Consider the following 22,399-nt stretch of genomic DNA (forward strand, 5'->3'; position numbering starts at 1 on the left):
CAGGAAGGCTTTAAAAACCATATACTGTATAAGCTTTATCACTCACCCAATTCTCCTCCTTCCTACAACCCCCAACTCACATGAAGAAGTGGAGGTTTTTATATCCCGCTTTTCACTGCCCCAAAGGAGTCTCAAAGTGGCTTACAATCACCTTCCCTTCTTCTCTTTATGATAGCCCTCTTTAAGTATTTCAAAGGTTGCCACTTGGAGGAGGGCAGGATGCTGTTCCCTTTGGCTGGAGAGGAGAGGACACGCAGTAATGGGTTTAAACTACGATATAGGCTAGATATCAGGAAAAAAATTTCACAGTCAGAGTAGTTCAGCAGTGGAATAGGCTGCTTCAGGAGGTGGTGAGCTCCCCCTCACTGGCAGTCTTCAAGCAAAGGTTGGATACACACTTTTCTTGGATGCTTTAGGATGTTTTGGGCTGATCCTGCGTTGAGCAGGGGGTTGGACTAGATGGCCTGTACGGCCCCTTCCAACTCTATGATTCTATGATTCTCCACACAACAGAGGCTCTGTGAGGGAGATGGGACTGAGAGCGCTCTGACAGGACTGGTCTGTGAGAACAGTACTATCAGGACTGCGACTAGACCAAGGTCACCCAGCGGGCTGCATGTGGAAGAGTGGGGATTCAAACGCGGCTTGCCAGATTAGAAGCTGCTGCTCTTAACCACTGCCCCAAGCTGGCTTTGTCCATATAAGCCTCACGGTCCCTCATGTAGCTTTTTAAAGGTTTAGTCTTGTATCCTCTTTCAGTAAAAAAGCTCGCTGGATCCAACCCATTACATACATCCAAAGGCAGGTGTGGTTATGTGATGCTGAGAATTCTCTCCCAGTTCTGTAGAAATACGGGTCCAGTGATACTTTCCTTCAAAAGGGAAAAATGTATTTGTAGTTATAACGATCTTCCAACTTTTAAAATGTCATCTCTTTAGGGTTGCTATGTTTCTTAGTGAGGGGAAGTGCGGTCTAAATAAGAGAGAGAACAATCTCACACTGAGTCTGGATAAATGTTACAGTTATCTCACAAATGGTGCATTATTTCCAGCCATTCCAAAATAATCTAATTGTTCTACTGGTGAACTACAGATTTTTCTCAGTATGACACAGAACACTCAAATGTCAGGTCCTGACTCATGGTGTTTGGATGGCATAAACAAAGAAGTACCAATATGTTACTCAGAACTGAAAACATTAAGGAAGGAATGTCGGGGAGGGGACAGACTGGTACAAGCAAGTGGAAAAGATCCCAGGGCTGGGGGAAAACCTCGTCCAGGAAACGGAAGGCTTGCCACTAGACAAAATTGAAAGAAGTGGGCATAGTGGATTTTAAGCCATCTAAGGATCGTAGAATCATAGGGTTGGAAGGGACCTCCTGGGTCATTTAGTCCAACCCTATGCAGGACACTCACTATGCAGGACACTCACAACCATCTCGCTCATCCACTGTAACCTGCCACCCCCTGGAACCTTCACAGAATCAGCCTCTCTGTCAGATGACTATCCAGCCTCTGCTTAAAAATTTCCAAAGATGGAGAACCCACCACCTCCCGAGGAAGCCTGTTCCACTGAGGAACCACTCCGACTGTCAGGAACTTCTTCCGGATGTTCAGCTTGGAGTGGCATGAAGGCTGGTGTGTTTCTGCCATCAAGTTGCCGCTGAATGATCACTGTCTCGTGGGGTCTTCAAGGCAAGAAGCATTCAGAGGTAGTTTGCCTTTGCCTGCCTCCGTATCATTACGTTGGTCTCCCATCCAAACGCCACCTTCTGAAGTCTGCCGTGATTGGCTTAGCCTGGCCTATTCACCTCAAGGCAGTCTAAGCTACTGAACATTAGACCCCTTCATGTGCCTATAAAGGAATATCTCTGCCCTGAATTTAGTGCCCATTCTTCTCATTCTGTTTTCCCCACAGCACAGCTTTTTGAGAAGGTTTGCATACAACATTTGTGATGGGCTGGACCAGAATCCCCAGGGTACGACACAGCACGACTGAGTCTGGCTGAATTACTTTTGATTTCCATCAGGGAAAGAGGACGAACACTTGCAAAATGTCCTCTCCGGCACCTGCTTTCGGATACTTTGGTTCCGCTATCCAATTATTACATTACGAAAGAACAAAAGACGTGCCAGTGCTTTTCACTTTAACAAATTGTTCGTTCCCTTCAAGGTATTGAGGGAGGGGCGGGGTGGGGGGATCACAATTGGTCGCACCTCTCAGTTTTGCTGGGGGGGGAAAATATACCTCAAGCAGGATTCTTGTCATTCAGTGGACAGAAAACCGTTCTGTCAGTTCTGTTGCCGAGCGAATTAACAAAATGACTCCAAACTATACTAATGTTCAACAGCTTTTTAATTTTTATTAGCAACACCAAGATAAGTTATTGAAGCATTGTTTTTAGTATTGTTTTACATTCCATTCAGAAATGACCTAACTTGGAACTCCATATACATTTAAAGATAAAGTGTGACACCTATTCAGGAAGCAACAATTATTAAAACTTACATGCCTTCATTACCAGGAAACCTTAATATATTTTCTAATTACTTCCAACAATACTCTATTTCAAAGCACATGATAACCCAGCAGAAGTTTACACATTTCACTTCAACCACAGGTTTGAGACTGGGGCTGTCGGCGTGTTTGTTCAATGAATTTCACTACCATTTCTTGATGTTAAAAAAAAAAAAGAAAGAAAATAAGGAAAAAGTACAACATTGAACTGGAAGCATTTCTCAAAAGAACAGGGGGGGGGGGAACATAACTACAATCATTCTTTCCCGCCTAAAGTATTATAAAATTTTGAAACTATTTTTAAAACTCAAGTAGAAATGACAATAAATAACCTTTTTAAAAGGAAGTTTATCACTTTTAATGGCAGTCCGATCTCTAGACTTAGATGCCTGTATAACAGAACATGATTACAAAGACTTTGATTTTGTATTGCTGCAATAACATGTTATTATTAACACACATATTAATTCCTACATTTTGACAAATATATAGAAACTCCTTTCTCTGCTTTAGAGAGTTAACAGAGGAAGAGGTAATTTACATTGATCCTCAACAATATAATTATCAAGGAACATGAGAGGAAAAAAGCAGCAATTCAGAAATTCAGCAATTTAACACATTTTTTTACAACAATTTATTCAAAATAATGGAGATTTCAAAGACAATATTATTTCTGAAAAGGGCTATATGTGCAAAAAAAAGGTGCTGCATTTTTTTTTAAGGGGGGAACTATCTTGGAGGACCCATTGAGGGGTGATGCGTACTCAAGTGCAAGTCTAACTAATTTTGACAGGAGTTGCACACATTTTGGAATGCTTCCTTAGAAGAAGAAGAAGAGTTGGTTCTTATATGCTGCTTTTCTCTACCCAAGGGAGTCTCAAAGTGGCTTACGTTCGCCTTCCCTTTCTTCTCCCCACAACAGACACCCTGTGAGGGAGGTGAGGCTGTGAGAGCCCTGATATTACTGAAGAAGAAGAAGAGTTGGTTCTTATATGCTGCTTTTCTTTACTCGAGGGAGTCTCAAAGTGTCTTATGTTCGCCTTCCCTTTCCTCACCCCACAACAGACACCCTGTGAGGGAGGAGAGGCTGAGAGAGCCCTGATATTGGTCAGGACAGCTTGGTCAGGACAGCTTTATCAGCCCCGTGGTGATTTCAAGGTTACCCAGCTGGTTGCATGTGGGGGAGCTCAGAATCGAATCCAGCATGACCAGATTAGAAATCCGCACTCCTAACCTCTACACCAAACTGGCTCTCATGCTACAGGCTCCTGTATAGTCCTATGGGTCCAATGACATTCAAATCCTTACTTTAGTAGGCTGGCACATCCATCCAAGAAGGCATGGGGTTAGGATACCATGCGGACTGAATTTGAAGAACTTTGGATTTGGAGGTGATAGCCTATACTTCAGAAAGGTATTTTTTAGCCCAGAAGAGCACAGGCCCCAAAAGTACCAAACCACCATATATGCCAGGGGTAGTCAAACTGCAGCCCTCTAGATGTCCATGGACTACAATTCCCATGAGCCCCTGCCAGCATTTGCTGGCAGGGGCTCATGGAATCGTAGTCCATGGAGATCTGGAGGGCCACAGTTTGACTACCCCTGATATATGCTCATGACCCTCCAGTCTGTTGCTAGAGATATCATCCCATTATTGCAACTGAAATCACACAACCCATTTCTTGTCTAATTTTTATGATATCGTATGCACTGCCTACCTGAAAACTCACACACACGCAGGCAGGTTTAAGACTGCTGGGCTTAAAATACGCTAAGCTCTGTGTTGGCTGTGGACTGAGATCCGAGGACTAACTTTAAAACCTGTTGGCTTCAGTGCTGGGGGTGACAAAAGGCAATATGGATCAACTGCCATAGGTGCCTGTGCTCTTATATGCGGTGTGGCGTGGAATGTGTTCACAGGCAGGGAAGGGCTGAGAACAGAGTTGCAAGAACTGCATGGAGGCGCACAGGGGCTTGCTTTGGTCCATGGTCCGTCAGCTACAAACAAGATCTTTAATCTGGAGTGAGTATTGATTCTTTTGTTCTCTGCTCACTATTGCTAAAATGAAGGCGGACTCCTATTACATAGAAGGAAAGAGCAAATAAAATCACGGTGTAAAGGGTGAGGAAAATGCACCATCTCCCTTCTTGTTCTGTCCCGAGATTCTAAATCACAAGAGGGTGGTTAAAGGTTGTTAAGAGATACATAGTCTGTTCTGAGCACGCCCACTTGGAATGCTGGATTTCCTAGCGACCCATGCAACATCTCAATTCAGAGTTTGGGGGGGGGGGGGATGAAAATAAATGTTGAAAACAGCTAAAACCTAACAACTTGAACAGGGGCCTTGCTGCAGAATTGGAGCCCTATTGTAACTTTAGATGGCTATGTGATATATTGATAAAAAGGATAGGCAAGAAAGAGGGATAAAATTTACATTACGTTTGAACCTTACGGAGAATTTTTATAAGATGATGTATAGGTGGTATGGAATGCCAAATAGACTTGGCAAAAAGTATAAAAATGTTTTGAACAAGTGCTGGAAATGTGAACAATTACCAGGAATGTTTTATCACATGTGGTGGACTTGTAGTAAAGCAAAAAAGAAAAAGAAAAAAAGAGAGTACAAACACACAAGACTCTAAAGATTAACCTACAAATTAGACCAAAAATATTTTTGCTACGGTTGATAAAGAAACATGGGACTTTGCTCTTATACATAATAACAGCTGCGTGATCACTGTATGCTCAGGATTAAAAAAAAACACAAGTCTACCTACCATAGGCGACTGGTAGAAATGGCTAAACGTACATCCTTGTTTAGAGAAAAAACCAACAACTTCTTTCATGATGAACTGGAAAACTCATAGACTCCTTGCAGTGTGGAGACAAAAAATGATTAGGCGACTTGTGGCTTTAGAGTTTAATGAAGATAAGCGGTTGAGATATTTTCAAAGAGACCTGGATATCAACGATAAACCTGAATCAATAAGCGACGATTTAAGGCGTGGGCGACTGGAAACTCACAAATTTCTTGTAATGGGACCGATGCGTCTGTCCTTCGCTCTTTCTTTTCCTTTTCCTGTTATTTCCTCTCTCTCTCTCTCTCTCCTATCTGTATTGAAACTGCTTCTAAAAAATTATTACTCAAAAATTTTAAGTTGCCAAGAGACAAAGAGGGGTGGTGGTGGAAACCACACTTAATAATGGGAGGGGTAAGAGTGCGAGAGGCCAAACACTGGGCACTTCCCTGCTGCCTAGGAAGTCACTGTTGATTCCGACAGTAGCTTTCTGAGCCAAAAATGTGCAGCAAAAAGGAAAGTAACATAAACAAGGCTAAATGTCAACAGTGTTTGCAGACTTACTGACACCACTCATTTGTTTGTACTGAAATGACTAGCGGACCATTTGGCAAACACGACGCTCGGCTCAGACCAGCCCGCTGCATCCAGGAGTGCAAACTTCGTTGGGCTGGCTGGCATTCGACTTAATTAAAAAAGGAAGGAAGCCATATGAGTTTGGTTGGAGATTGCCACGCAAATAGCAGGGCATTATCCACAACAGCCGCTGAAGCCCTTCATCACTCAGGCCAGGTTCCGATCTCGGGTAACGCAGACAAAGACTAGGAGTGACTTCATTAAGAAATAATTTCTAACCAAAAAGGACGTTGCACCAGATTGAAGACCCAACGAAGCTGGTAGAAAAGTCAATCTGGAAGTGGGGGGGGGAACCCAAATTTGCCAATAAGCCTGAAAAAGAAGGGTGCTAAATAGGAAGGATGGCAAGAGGGGGGGGGGTCATCTTTATGTTTCAGATCATAGGTGACTGTTCCTAAAGAGAATACAACTCGTGTGCATTGAGGAACTATTGCAATATTCAGTGAAAGGAGCCTAGGTACTAGGCATGAAAAGAAGTAAATTCCTTTGCTGTGAGAAAGAAGTGAATTTGCCCTGTTTAGATAACACACTTTGACTGTCACATATCAAAGAGATTGGGAAAATAACACTCGGAGAGAGACTATTCACCTCTGCTTCATCGTAAGTGTCTTGAATCGACCAGATTTCTGTGGACACGGAGAGACACTTTGCCAGTTCCAACCAAGCACTGCCTCTCGTGCTGTTCTTGGGCTTTCCCTGGGAATCAATATGAGGAGGGAAGTAAGGAAGACACAGCACACTGACAAAAATCCCTTCTGTCCGCATCAGTATTCTGCTGGATCCAAGCCCGTGTACTGCACAGAGGGGCTGAATGAAGGGTAAGCCACGAGGTTGATCAGAGGTTAAGCTACAGGGTTAAGCTATTGCTCAATACACTTTTCCTCGTCTCGAAATACACTTTTGCATGTGCTCAAAGCCCCAGCGGGTTGGCTTGTGAAACCCATTCAATCAACCAGGCTGTCAGGATGGATCATTGCTTGGCCCTGACGTGTGACTCAACAAGGCACTGCTCAAAGTTAGATCGTTACCCTAATCGGTTGGCAATGGAAGAATGGCACCGAACTCTTTCGTTCATTTGACACAATCATCAAGGTGTTTCTAGGAGTCAGCGCATGGCAACCACAATATGCCAGTACAGATCCAATCGTATCTAAAAAATGTTCATCAAATGCTAGCAGCAGCTAACGGGGATAGGCAAAGCTAACCCAATGTCACTAGATCTAGGAAACTCAGCAGGGTTCAGTCTGGATAGTTTTTGGATGGGGGGCCACCAAAGGAAGTCTAGAGTTGCTACCTTGGCAAGCCACCTTTGTTTGCCATTTGTCTTGAAAACGAGACACCGTAAATCCGTTGCAGCTTGATGGCACTGCCCATCACCACCACCACAGCAGTTGCTTGGTATAAAATGGATTGCCCATTGGTAGCTTGCCTTTTCTAAAGGGGCATTTAGTGATGGTGTTGGAATCCACCTATGAAAGATGGGATCTTTCAACTCATTTAATCATTTTTTTTTTGCATGCTGCAATACTAAATCAATATTGGTTAGGGAAGGCCAAATGTTACCAGGAAGAAAAGCGATATTTGTTTCTGCTATAGCAGTGAATGAAAGACTCACCATGACTTGAAGCTTCAAAGAAACCTGCTGATATGGAAAATGTGTTTTTGCAGGACGAGAAGTGACTTCTCATGTGTCCGACACTCTTCTTTCAGAACCTATGCAAGGTGCTTTATAAGCTCTTTTTAATTTATCTTTATAACATCTGATTAAGGCCAGTAAACGTCAGTTTACCAATGGAGAGGCAAGTTGGGCTGGGAGACTAAAATGACATTCCATGGAATCACCAGGCAAAACCAGTATAAAAATGGGTAGTGGTTATTGAATTGGCCTGTTGAAGGTTAAGTTTTGTGTTGCAACTTTATATACAATCAGATCAGATGGTTACTTCCACTACCATCTAGTTTAAGACAGCATAATACATAAAACATGTGACATACATATCGTGTTCAAAACTGACGTTATCAACATCAGGGTAAGTGTTTTGCCAATCCTTTATATGAACACGAGGCGTCTCATCTAAAGCGTTTTTTAAGACGAAACGGGAGAGCAACAAACCACAGAGGAAATAGTAAGGAGCAAGCTAATGAAAGTATACAAATTCCTGAATTTTTGCAGAGACATTCGCTAAGGCCTTGTGTTTAAAAAGTGAGGTGCAGCCTCCTCCCTTTTGTTCTATCCTGTACACATATCAATTCAACCAACTGGTACTTCTACGGATCATTAGATTGTCCTTCCATTTGCTTATCCATGTGTCCCGTTCCAATTTTGCAGAAGTGAACAGAACACAGGACAATCGGGGGGTGAAAAAAACGTTGGCAACCATAAAGACCAGTTTGCCATCGAAGGTCCCATGTTTTCCCTCTGGGCGTCTTCTACGTGGTGTCAAAAATGAATCTGGGCAGCTTTTGTAACGTCTGAGAAGGAAGGATGTCTTAATGGAAACCAAAATTGTTTGCTGCACAAATGTTGTGCACAGAAGCTGATCCATATTATTGGTTTCGAAGATAAAATAGATAAAACCAAGTCTGGATCGATTGCTATTGTAAGATGCGGCATGTGAGTTAACCCATAATGATCTTACTCCCTACAAATCCCAAAACAAAAGGCAAGCAGTGCCATTGATCGGTGAATGTTTCTCATGCCCGGCGTGAAGGTGAATGCCTCGGATAACAAAAATGGAGATATTGTGGTCTCCAAACACACAAAGACGAAACTGGGAACCCCAAAAGAAACAGTCTTGATGAACCTTTTTTTTTTCTGAGCTGAGAGTCAGAAAGGTTTGAATGAGATGACGGGGGAGATTCGAACAAGACACCGGTATTAATAGACTGCTTTTGACTAGTCAACATCACATACATATTGGGTGAATCACTCCCATTTAAACATTCATTGAGGCCATGGGATAACATAAAATGCCAGTAGATAGAACAACACTACAGAGGGCGAGTTTTCCCAGTTAGTTAACATCTCAGCCAAATAACACAGCTAAACTTAACGAAAGAGTTGCCTTTGTTCAACAAACTGATTCAATACGAATGTTAACTTCAGCAACACCTATGGAATTTGCCTGCGCATACCAAGTGCACGAGCACAGTCTGCTCCACATAGTCTGGAACCGAAGATTCTTGATCATGTGGAGACTCGGTTCGGAAATTGTGCTTAACACGTGTGAGGATTAGAGCTAGCAGGCATGACCTCATTTCCCCCCTTCCCCCTTTTGGTCTAGGTGTCCACATAAAATGCCTGTGCATCATGTAGACCGTTTATGCACTGGAGGTTTCATGCCGGGCTGCAGGCTGGAGTTTTAGTCGTGGCAGGTTGCCCCACCTCTTCCTGCAGCCACATGGGGGAGCACTTGGCCTGGTGCACGTTGTCCGCCCCTGATTTGCGCTCCTGCACAGGAGCTGGGGCAGTGAAGTTCCCAGTGCATAAACGGTCGTAAAGACGCATGAATTACTGCATAGGAGCCATGGCTCACTGATACAGCCCCTGCTTTACAAGTAAAAGGTCCCGAGTGTTAACTCTGGTCGCTCCAGTGAGCAACAGGGTCTTGGAAAGCCATGCCCAGTCTTCATTCACAGTATTCCAAAGGTTTTACTCAGGATATGGCAGCTTCATGTTTATTTGTATTCACTGTAGATAAATACAAATATACATGAAAAGGGGAAGGGAGGGATGAACCTGGGCTACCCCTGCAGCCATTCCATTTACCATTTAAGGAGTGGAAGTACAAAAGCTTGGAGCCAGTGCAAAACTACTACTTGTGCTAGAGCTCTTGAGTAAGTGGAAGTACAAGAAAAAGACGGTTGGTCAAACATACAGTATCTCCACTTGCATTTCTGCTTGCGCAAGATAGTACAACTTCTGAGCACTGAACTATATAAGGAGGCAGGTGCTAGGGGTTGCACAGAGTTGTACACAAGAGGAACTGTGCTAAGTCGATTTATGTTTCTGCATGGGCACTGAACATACAACTCATATATTTGCTATGTACTTTGTATGCCAGCCTTTTTCAACCTTTGACCCGTGGAGGAAGCCCTGAAATATTGTTCAGGCTTCAAGGAAACCCAGAAGTGGTGACTTGAAGTGATAACCATCTTCAAGTATTTAAAAAGGTGTCATAGAGGACGGAGCAGAATTGTTCTCTCTTGCCCTGGAGGGATGGACCAGAACCAATAGGATGAAATTAATTCAAAAGAAATTCTGTCTAAACATCGGGAAGAAGTTCCGGAGAGTTAGAGCGGTTTCTCAGTGGAATAGGCTTCGCCGGGAGGTGGTGGATTCTCCATCTTTGGAAACTTTTAAACAAAGGGTGGATAGCCATCTGACAGAGAGGCTGATTCTGTAAAGGTTCAAGGGGGTGGCAGGTGACAGTGGATGAGCGATAGGCTTGTAAGTGTCCTGCATAGTGCAGGGGGTTGGACTAGATGACCCAGGAGGTACCTTCCAACTCTATGATTCTATGGTCCCTCCAGAGAAGTAGCCATGGGAGCCAGCCAATAAAGCAATCCATCATTTATGGTATCTATTGTGGAGAAAGAGACTAGGCCCGTAGAGCAACAGGGGAAGTGGACTCGGGCGATGGCTAGTGATGTCAGCGGCCATCCAAACTTTTGGGAAAGACTGTCTTTCCTCACAGAACTCCGGGGTTCCCTGGAACCCTAGTTGGGAACCCCTGCTATTTGTAGTACTCCTCCCCCCAACATCTATCTGCTGAGCGGTAATACAGTTAGGAGACGCGGGACTACTAAAAGTCGTAAAACGGTACTAATGCTAATAATATTAACAGTGATGGGGTGTATGACATAACTGGAGGCCAATAAATCGGTATGTTTCTCAAACTCTGAACACAGTCCTGCCCCCAAATTAGGAACTGGGAAACTTGAAAGTTTCGGGATTTATTTTCTTTTGGACAGCCCTCTCTTTATAATCATGAGGCTGAATAGCTATTAAAAGGAGAGAATGTGGGACTTTCAATCTGCATAACATTAGCAGCTGTCAATATTTTTCATACTGTCAGAAATCCCATAGTATTTTTTTCCCCTTCTTCTTCTTCGTTTTTGACAACTTGGAAAACATTCTTTGCGCCGCATAGTGATGGGTGCCGTGCTCAGAAAGACACCCTTCGGGGTATGGAGCCATCCTACATACTCCTCCGTAGCTCCGAAACAGACACATCTGTCATTTTGCTGGATTCTGTCATTGGAACTGCACCTAGCTACGACCTGGCATTTTGAATATCAAGAAGCCAGCAGGTGAGCATTGGTTTTCGATCACTGGTAGCCTTTACAGGCAGGGTTTGTCGCACCATGAAGGGAGGCTGGTAAGATGCAAAGAAAAGGGAACGTTGCTGTTGTCTTCCAAACTAACAGCCCCTTTCAATAACTGCGATTTAGAACAATAGAAAATTAAAGGGCGTGGAGCTCTATACATCATTCTCCCTACATTTATTATAACGTGACTAGGGGCCAAGCCCGTTGCATTCAGGAATACAACAGGCACTAGATTAAGGGGATGGAGTGGAACAACTTTGCGAATGGCCTCTCCTTCCCCCCAGGACCTGGAAAGGCTTCAGGCAGCTATTACGGAACTCACCAGCAGGGGCAGCTGTCACATGGCAGGGATCTGCAGCCTCCGAGCCTCAGAGGGAAGTGGAAGGAGGAGGGGGTGGTCGGGGGTGGGGGACGGAAGGCGATTGGCTGGCCGCTGGGCAAACAGGCAAGCCTGTTGGAGGAGAAGGAGGCACTCAGGAGTGGGACAGCCGCCCTGAGTTGGTGTTAAGCACTGAGTGGCATTTGAGACACTCCTCCAACGAGGCCTTACTAGAAATATATTATGTGGAACAGATTATTACTTCTATCAAATAGGCCTCTGGCCCAATGCAACCATCTCCGGTTTAGCAAATCAGCGAGACTACATTTCCCAGAAAAGCTTTTTGTTTGGTTTCTAGTAGCCCTAGATTTGTGAAAAGGTCACAAAGGGAACAGGTGGCATTGCACTGTCCCCCTCCCCCTCCCCCAAGTGCTGTTTTACATTGCTTCCTGCATGCTTTCCCTCTCCGGGTTAATTTGCTAATGTTATGTGGATGAAGCTAGGAATCCCAGAATCCACCATGATTAACCCAATCCAACAAAGATTTCCATGGGTTTCTATCCTCATATTCAGAAGGACATATGGAAGATCAGAACATATATACTGCTACTACCCTCCACGGCACCTTGCTTAGCTGACCGGAGCCCCTAGAATTTTGCACCCCTATCCTCCCCTGGCTCGGGTGATACCACTGAATGCCATGTCTCCTGACCATCCACTTGGACGCTGGCGTATCAGCCTACAACGTAGGCATTACTCATTACTTCAACTTACTGTCCTGGCACAGCACGCGGTAGGCATTTTGGACACAAATATTGCAGGTCTCGCATTACATCTTCAGAACGGCTGTTCTAAGCGTACACCTGATAGTGTGAAGTGGGAATTTGACAAATGCATGTTTGCAAACACATGTTGTCATTTACGCATAAGGAGGCTGGGCAGGGCTGGACCTGTAGGGACACACTATGAGTTGTTTTGGGGTGCCAACGACACGCCTGACAATTAGTGAGGCAGGACAATCGAGACCAAAAATGAATAACGTAATTACCTTTTTGTTATTCCCACTGCTATGCATGAACAAAAATAAATCAGCCTGGTGTTTTTCTTATAGCTTCTGATATCCTTGAAGACTACAAAGCAGATGTTAGAACACAGATTTGCCTAGATTCTCTAGCCCTGTGCACTCAATAACCCTATGAACATGTAAGGATAGAGAGCTCTGCCTTGCTTCCTGCCATTGTGTGGATCACCTGACCTCTGCATGGGTGACCGTACAGAGGGAATGGCCACACACGCCCACCCACTCCCCTCCCTGGTGATCACCATAGCTGGTTTGGAAGCATTGTTGATTTCAAGGAGGGGGAGTTCATATGGCCCCTTCTTATGTGCGGTAGCCCCTGCAGATTGCCAAGGGATCATAGGGAGATTGGGGGATGGAGTCCCACTCTCGTTTCCTCTCCTCCTCCCCATGCACTCAGTGAATGTGTGGGGTTTTCATATGCACCAGCTTCCTCTCTCTCCCCAACAAAAGATGACTGAAAGCCACTCTTGCAATTTTGTGGAAGGGTTCGACATTCAGCCAAAATCCACCATATGTCTCAGTCTTGAGGCTTACATGGCAGCAGCTCGTACGAGAAGTAAAAATGGGAATTTACATTAAATTACAGTAAACAAAAAAAGACAGCTTAAGATGGCCTCTTCCTTGCTGAATTCAGGAGCCAATGAGTGGTGACAACGGGCCCGAGACCTGCTGTATGCTTTGGACAAGCAGTACAATCCTGTGCCTACCAAAATGATGGTAGCAGCCGTGCTCATGGCAAGATGGACCTCTTCAAATTACCTGGGCAACATGATATAAGTGGGGGACTTCACCTATCCTAGATAAGGGAAACACACAACTTCATGACTTCAAAAACCATTAGTCACTGGGGAAAGTGGTTATATGTACCAACTCAAAGACAATGGCATATCTAGTGAGGGGTATGTTTAAATTTGAATGCCTACAACTAGGGTATTAATTGGGTGATCTGGCATTTGAATAATTTCTTTGAATAAAGTCACTGAATAAGCGAATTGCCTAGCTTTGTTTTGTTTTGTTTTGTTTTATGAGAAGTTATGGTTTGGATGCATGATTTTGGAAAACCCTGTTAAAACTATGCACTGAAATGGCTCAATGTCTTATTTAAATATATAATTCATAAGATCCTTGAGAATGCTCTGTCCAGCCCAATTCAACATAAAAGGCAGGGGGAGTTTTGGGAAAGACAGCTAGATTTGGGAAAGCCTCCAGTATTTTTCCTAAGTTCAAATGCTGAAAAGTTTGCAAGTTACCACGTCAATTTAACCAAATAAAAATCAAATTGATAAAAATGAAGCAGCAGATGTCCTGATCACATAATCTTAAGTACAAACATCTTATGTAAATGCTAATCTAATTTAAAACTACATGATGCATTTTTTTTAAAGGCCAGGGCCACACATAAAGGCCACATATGCGTGCAAGGAACACCATCATAACAATGGAGATCCATGCACTGTAACAAAGGAATGGGTTGGATCCAGCCTCAGTCTTATCCAATTCCCCTCTATCCCACAGCCCCTATCCCACATGGTCTTTGACCACATAGGTCCCATGATCCCCCACTGTAGAATTGTTGGTGTGATCCATTCTCTCCCCCCCCCTTTTTTTTTTGCCAATTGAAAAGAAAAATAAATTAAAATGGCGGGATCCAACCCAGTATACTTATTTCATCACATGGTTTTTGAACATTTTGAAAGCCGAATTTACTAACAAACACAATTAGTGATTTTGCGTGTGTGTGTGTGTGTGTGTTTTGTTTTTCCTGAAATGGTCTGAAAGAAGGATGCTAAAACTTACCACACAAGTCAGGTCTCTTGATACAGCCACTACTTCCTGTGCTACTTGCAAGTCCATTAAAGGCTGCTAAGCCATCAGAGCTGTAGGCTCTTAGGACCGACAGCATGTTCACTTGCTTCTCCAGGACCTGTGGGCTTTGAGCTTGATCGGATTTCATTGCACCTTGTACGGCTTCGTGGGGGGAAAGCAGATTCTGGCTGTGCCAAGGTTTTTCAGACGTCGGTGGCAATGGCGATATTAGTCCTTGGGAAGTTTTTGAGGCAGCAGAGCCAGGCCTGTTTTCCCCTCTATCGGCGCCATCTTTGTTTAGGGTGGGCAACTGTTTGCTCATAAGATCAGACTCTGCCTCGATGTCATCGTCGTCTACAGTTTCTTCCTTGGAGGACTCCATATCTTCAGACGAAGCAATGTCTGACAGGTCATCGGTAGCACTTTTATTTACAGAGTCAGAGAGCAACACAGTTGGGTCATCTCCAGGTTGTGTTTTTAGGTCAGGTTCATTAGCGGTACAAGAGTTTTGTGCTCCCACAACGCCGGAATAAACGCCAAACTGCTTGTAGAAGTCTGCTGCAAAATTACAAAAAGTGGAATCCATGTGACCGGGCCAAGCGGTATTTTTCTGTTCTCCTGGCACGTCCTTGGATCCTGGGTTCATTCTTTCAGAAACTGAGTCCATTTGGCCAATTAGATTGGAAACAGTGGCATCTTTGTTGGATTGCATGGAAGAGGGCAGCAAGCTGGCTTTATGGGCTGAGGCCATGGCCTCCCTAGGTTGATCTTTACCATTTCTGGTTAATCCTAAAATACTGTCTTTACGTTTAGCTTTGCCTAAGTGATTAGCTTGGAGATGAAGAGCCATTAACTCCATAGAAGATGTGGTAAAGGAACAAAATAAGCAGCCATGCCAAGCAATATTGTCTTGGACTGTCACTGATGAACCTGGAAGACTGGCTGCATCAGGTCTCACAGACAGATCAAGGGGCTCGTACTGTGATTTTTCAGTTTTTCTATGTTTGCTAGGTACCTTGTCCTCACCACTTTCTGAAATCAGTGGTTTCGTGGAAAGGCAATCAGTTAGGACTTTTTCCTTCATTTCTTTTTCTTTCTTCAAGGAACTGAGGACAAAGTTGTCCATGAAGGCCTGAAGTGAGCCTTGGAAATTCACCCCATTCCCAACCATGCTATGGTAAGTTCTACCAAGTTCAGAAAATCGTGTTCCTTTGGAAGATATGTCAGAACCCTTGATCACATCAGGAGATACGTCAGAAGACATGCCAATTGTGTGGCCTGGATGATCTCCTGAGGAAAGCAACCCTGGTGACCACTGCTGAGACCCCATGCTGCTTCGAAAATCTATACCTGGAAGACCCTTGAAGGCACCCCTCAGTACTTCAGGCCGAATGAACATCGATCCTTTACTGGACGTTTCCTCTTTGTGTTCTTGGCTTTGAGACTGCCCAGAAAGCGGTCCTGCTCCGTTTTGTCGTTCCCGGTGGTGTCGTTCCAAATGGTATTTGAGCGATGCAGATTGAGTACCAGCGTAATCACAGTGGGGGCACTTATAAGGTTTTTCACCTGCAGTTATTGAAAGACAAACGGGTATGTTAAGATGAGCAACTGAGAAACATTAAACAGTTGCATTTCTATTACAGACAGTTCCAAAACCAGCAAAACTCTTAGCCTCTTAATTTATTTTTTCTGATGATGATTTCTTGATTTAAAAAATTGTTGTTGTTTTTTTAAAAAAAAAAAAAGCATTCTAGAAACTCTGGACTGTTAGCACAGTTAGCAATCTTTCTCTTAAGCTAACACAGCCTTTCTCAGCTTTCTTACCAGTGAAAAACCCTTGAAACATTGTTCAGACTTAGAAGGGATGCAAGGCATAGTTGTGTACATGCCCACCCAGAGCCCCTCACGTTCCCACCCCTTCCAGACCCATTACTGGCAATTGGGGAGGTTGACATGCCAATATATGGTCATATCACCTAATAAATTTTTAACACATTACAAATATATATATAAAAAATTAACTCGCTCCCACCCATTCGGGAAACTCTTCCAGGACCTTCAAGAAACCCCAGAGTTTCACAAAACTCTGGTGGAGAAAGCTTGAGCTAACATGTTTAAATTGTTTTTGAAATTCAAGCAAGAGGTTTTGAAAATGAAACAAAACTATTCCACCACAATTATCATCAAATGTACAAACAGGAGGGGGGGGCATAAGCAGAGGGGTAAAAGGAGAGACAAAGCATGTAATAAATGGATAACTACCATTTTTTGTGTGTGTATACAATAGAAATAAAAATTTTTGTTTAAATTATACACATGGAAACCATTTTTAAACCTAAAAAAAATTTATGCCACTGTTACGCAAGACTGAAATGAATGATTTAAGTCTTGCTCTGCAGTAAATCATGGATATAATTAGCAAATGGCATTCTGCACAAGTAATTTATCATTATTTGGAGGGCACCATTCCAGAAGGATTCAAAGATCTGCAGGCCTGCTGCATTGTTTCCAAATAAAGAACTATAAATATAGTTTCCATAAAATATTAATAACCATTACGGAGCATTACAATTGCATTGTGTAAGAACATATAGTTAAGATTTTAAAAAGTAGTCCGTAAAAATTAAAGCGAAAGCGAGTAATAAAAAGGTACAACATATATTTAGTTTCTGCATTGGAAATTAACATTATCTAGTGGGGCTTTTTTATTTTATTTTATTTTATTTTATTTTTTTGGCAGTGTTTTAAATTTGCACTAATGGTACCTCTAATGCTCCAGTAGTAAAATGTGTAATTTACCTCTAATAAGCACTTTTCAACAGAGTACGGACTGGCTTCGGCAGTGTTTTAAAACATATAAGATGATCTTCATGAATTAAATATATATTTCACACGCAGGGCTTAAACTCATACCACTCTGTCTGATTTAGAAGAAGTCTGTGTGGCACGGCATGTATGGGAAATATTTACAGGAACGCTCACATAAACATCCGGAGAAGGGGGAGGAAGGAGAAGAAATATGTCTAGATAAATGTGCATTTAAATGTCTCCTGAACTCTTGTTAGCAATCAAGAGTTCCCTTGCAGCCCTGGATCCTGGAGCAGTCATCGAAAGAGACAAGAGTTTGACAGTCCTGGAGGCTTCTTTTCATACCGCCCTGTCAATAACAGCAATTATTTCTAAGCAACCTAAACAATAAGGAACTATTTCTCCCCCGTCCGCTTTCTTTCTCAGAAATGATATAAAAACTAGGCTTGAAAAAATATCTGTACGTCTCTTTCACACATAGACACAAGCACCTACGGGCAACGACCCCAAACCTGCGTGTGATAAAACATCCTTGCTGAAAGACTGGACGTTTCTAAATCATTTGAGAATCAATGCCGCGTTTCCGCGTTTCCGCGTTCGTAAGATGCCTCCTATGAAAGCTATAGGAAGATTTCAGAGGGAGTAAGTGGCAGGCTCAGCGGAGGAACTTCAAGACGTTTTTGCCGCTGGTTGTCACGTCTGGCGGAAAGCTAGACCGATTCTGCACTTCTGATTTGCCAGCATGTTTTCACCGCATCGGATTCTAAATGTAGACTCCGAATTTGTGCCTGGCATCCTTTAGGATGCTTTAGGATGCTTTGGGCTAATCCTGCGTTGAGCAGGGGGTTGGACTAGATGGCCTGTATGGCCCCTTCCAATTCTATGATTCTATGATTCTATGATTCTATGATCCTGCATCACTGCTTTTCTCCAGTGATTGGCTGGGACTCCCAATCATGGCGTGTGTTTTGCAGTTTCGTCCTCCTTGCAGTCCCGCCTCCTGTCATGCCGCCCCTTGTGTTTTGTTTTTTGTCTGAGCATGTGCAATAAGACACTTGTGCTGTAACGCACTGCATTTTTTTCTAAATTGCTCCCGCCATCCCTCTATTCCTGTGGCATTTGAATCATCCAAGCAAAGGGGGGGGGGGTTCTTGTGTTGGTATGTGCTCAATCACCATGCACACATGAAGACCAAGTACGTCAGTTGCCATTACACAACTTTTGCATAAAAGTTAGGAAGTGCCCCATTGCATCTTAAATCATGATGTTCAATTGCATTTAGATGCTGGAGGGTGAGACAGGGGAGGCAGGTGGAAGAATCCCAGTTTGTGACTTATGGATAACTTTCTGGAGCGTTCCCAGAAAGTGGGCACTATTGTTATTGAAAATTCACATTTTAATGTGATCATGTTCAAACATTTTTTAAAAATGCAAAGGGGAGGATAGTATGCACAGTTGATACATAGCTATGATGATAAGAGCCAGTTTGGTGTAGTGGTTAGAAGTGTGGACTTCTAATGTGGCACGCTGGGTTCGATTCTGCGCTCCCCCACATGCAACCAGCTGGATGACCTTGGGCTCGCCATGGCACTGAGAAAACTGTTCTGACTGAGCAGTGATATCAGAGCTCTCTCAGCCTCACAGGGTGTCTGTTGTGGGGAGAGGAAAGGGAAGGCGAGTGTAAGCCTCTTGGAGAATCCTTCGGGTAGAGGAAAGCGGCATATAAGGACCAAGTCTTCTTTATATCACTTGAGGTGGGAATGGAGGCTGAAGCAGACGCAAATCCAAAGTTTCCTCATTGGATAACCACAAACAGTTTTCCAAGGAGAGGGGGAGAAATCACAGCTTCTGGGGATTCTCAAACAGTGCAGCAAACTGGGATTGCATTCGTATCTGCTCCACGTGACTTCAGGAAGGCCAATGCAGCATTTTTCACTACTGTGGAAACAGCCCCAATGTTTCTCGCTTTCTGGTATACCCAAAAATACTGTCCTATACTGTCAAGTAGCACTTTGTGTAGCAACCAGACCCACCTTCTGCAGCCAGTGAGATAAGTTAGCTAACTGGAGCTAAACCAACCATGAGTTTCACAAATCTGTTTCTCAGCACCTTCTGCAAGGCCAGTGTCCTGGACTTGTCTTCCAAATATCCAGTGTTCAAGTAAACTCTAAGTGGCAGCAGATCCAGACAGAAGTACTGGATTTCCCCACCACCACCACCACCACTTAGCCTGAAAGAGTTTCTTTGCATCATGCCATTAGAGAAAGGAGAGAATAGGAAACATGGGTGTATCTCTAGAGGACACACAGAGAAGAATCAACCCCTTCTACTAGTCAGCCACTTTGCAATATTTTCAAAGGTGGCAGATGTGTAGGGTAGGCTGCCAAAGGAGGTGGTGAGCTCCCCCTCACTGGCAGTCTTCAAGCAAAGGTTGGATACACACTTTTATTGGGTGCTTTAGGATGCTTAGGGCTGATCCTGCGTTGAGCAGGGGGTTGGACTAGATGGCCTGTATGGCCCCTTACAGCTCTATGATTCTATGATTCTATGATTCTATGATTCTATGATTCTATGATTCTATGTGAAAGAAACATCATTGGTTGGACTTTGCATATCTAAATGTTGGCTTACGTGATTGCAGAAAACTTGGACGAAGTTGAAGGCGTTTACGTTCCGCAGAAACTTTGAATGAATCGTTCATACCCCAAACTATGAAGGATGCAAGCTGGCTTGTAAAACCAACCCCATCATTAACCATGATAGGGTACGACCACTGTTCATGAAGTCAGGCCCGCTTTGGTTCGGTCCTTAGGACCACACACCAGTACAAAGCTGGTAACACAATGGCTAGTAGATTTAGTGTAGTAGATCCTTAATTCACAGTACAAATAAAAATCCATTGTCTGTTGCTGGATTACCATTGTTGCCCTTGTTTACAACACGTATATAACGTGAGTGTGCCCCCTACACTGAATCTGTGACAATCGGCAGCCCTGGGAAAGTGCAGTCTACATGAGGTGCTACTGCACACCATTGCACTATCTACCTAGGCGCAACGTTAAGTTTCACACTGCAGAAAACATAATTAATTTTTTTAAAAACCCAAAACAATGAAATAAAGATACAATCGTCCCTTCAAATAAACTCAGCTACCAAAGCGGGTTTTTAAAACACTTCTTTAATCATTGGCATGGCTATCGATAACCTATTTTATCAATGGCAGAAGGACTATATATATTTTAAAAGAATGCAGTCCAGTTTAATGAGTTCATTATTATGCCTCTTCCTACTCGGCGATTTCTTTTATCATTCTAATCACTCACTTCGCACTTTGGAAACCAAATGGAATATCAAAGGTTCTGTGGGATTATTTTTGGATCAAGCACATGTTCCCCCACATAGTTCATCTGTTTGTCAGAAATACCAGTTGCATTCTGAATCGCTCCCCTCCTTTTGCTATTGTGGCTGAGAAGGAGGCAAATCAAAGACAAAGGAAAAAAGGTAGACGAAGATTCTATACCCTCGTCGTCTGGATTTTTTTTAGATTACCTTCTGCTGTACCGTGCAACAGACAGCATAGCGTGCTAATTTTTTTTTCCCTTCCCCCTGCAAAGCTATATAATTGAATTTAAATCCTATCTCGGATATTTATTTAGTCTTCCCACACGTCTTTACATAGTTAATACTGGGAGAAATGAATATGGATGCTCCTTAGCTCGGATGCTCCAGTACATTAATATAAACTGTACGCCAATTCCCCCAAAGCATATATATGTTGCAAACCTGAAGACTTTTTACACAGCTGCTTATTGCTAAACAGTGTCTTGTCCAGAAGGGGACAATCTGTGTCTCTAATTGCTGTCAGTGAAGCTGAGATTCATTATGTGACTTTCCCATTAAAATGTGAGCATTAATTTGTATAATGAAATATCACCCACTGCAGTGTTCATTAGCCATGCCCTACTGTATACGCCACATTGTTAGCTACCTAGAAACTGTAGTTAATTTCGCTAATGGATATTTCCCTACTTAGTGTTTGGTAGGAAATTTATACTGTAACATTACCTCTTAAACTTTTAAGGAAATTTAAATTCAATCAATTATTTTCAACAAAAGTTTGGGATGTCATTAAGTCAAGAAAAGGCAAGTGGCACGGTGCGAAGGAAGGGGGCGATTGGGAGAGACCGAGGGAAATGAAAGAAGGGCCCTTTTACCTCAACCTAGAGGTAAAAAGAATAAAAGGAGGAGCAATGCCAAAAAAATTGTTGCTCCTTTTGGCGCTCGTATTGCCGTTCCCCTCAATTATTCATACAGCCCATCTCTCCTCCAAATGTTTGCCGTAAACGGCAATAGTCAAACTCGTTTTTGGAAGGGGAGAAAACACGAACGCAGCTCATTTAATGCAACATCAATTCACAGGGCATCTCCAGAGTTCAGTTTCAAGTTAATCAGCCCAATTTTCAGAACAGATCGCCACTCATGGCCGCAGCCAATGATACGGGTCTCTTCTGTAGCTGGGACTGGAATTTATCTATTGGTGGGTTATCGTCTCAACTGAATTGTGATGTACCAGCAACGCACGTGGTGGGGAGGGAGTCCCAAAGTCACAAAAGGCAAGATAGGATCACACAAGGCAAGGGGGGAAATTGGCAAAGCAAAAAGTGAGGCACAGGTCATCCCAGGCAGGATTCTATGTGGGTACTCCAAAGAAACTATTCTTAGGATAGCACTGGGGAAAATCCATGTGTAGGCATTGTTCTGTGGGTCTGACAAAGGAATAACTTGTTGTTGTTGTTGTTACTGGACTTATTGCCCACCACTGTCATGTTTGACTTGTGGCGGGTTGTAAGGTAAAGGTACAGGTATCCCCTGTGCAAGCACCGGGTCATGTCTGACCTTTGGGGAGACGCCCTCTAGCGTTTTCATGGCAGACTCAATACGGGGTGGTTTGCCAGTGCCTTCCCCAGTCATTACCGTTTACCCCCCAGCAAGTTGGGTACTCATTTTGCCGACCTCGGAAGGATGGAAGGCTGAGTCGACCTTGAGCCGGCTGCTGGGATCGAACTCCCAGCCTCATGGGCAGAGCTTCAGACAGCATGTCT

General features: G+C 43.5%; 1 protein-coding gene across 14 annotated transcripts in view; it reads right to left on the reverse strand.

Moving 5' to 3' along the window:
• ZNF536 (zinc finger protein 536) overlaps nt 1-22,399 on the reverse strand; it is a 410,578-nt gene that overhangs the window by 130,390 nt on the left and 257,789 nt on the right. For all 14 annotated transcript variants that reach the window (XM_077309497.1, XM_077309501.1, XM_077309489.1 and 11 more), the window contains one exon: nt 14,481-16,055. In XM_077309497.1, coding sequence (XP_077165612.1) covers nt 14,481-16,055 — 1,575 coding nt within the window. The remainder of the gene's footprint in view (nt 1-14,480; nt 16,056-22,399) is intronic.

The sequence above is a fragment of the Paroedura picta genome, chromosome 14 (genome assembly GCF_049243985.1).
Source record: "Paroedura picta isolate Pp20150507F chromosome 14, Ppicta_v3.0, whole genome shotgun sequence".
Classification (NCBI taxonomy): Eukaryota; Metazoa; Chordata; class Lepidosauria; order Squamata; family Gekkonidae; genus Paroedura; species Paroedura picta.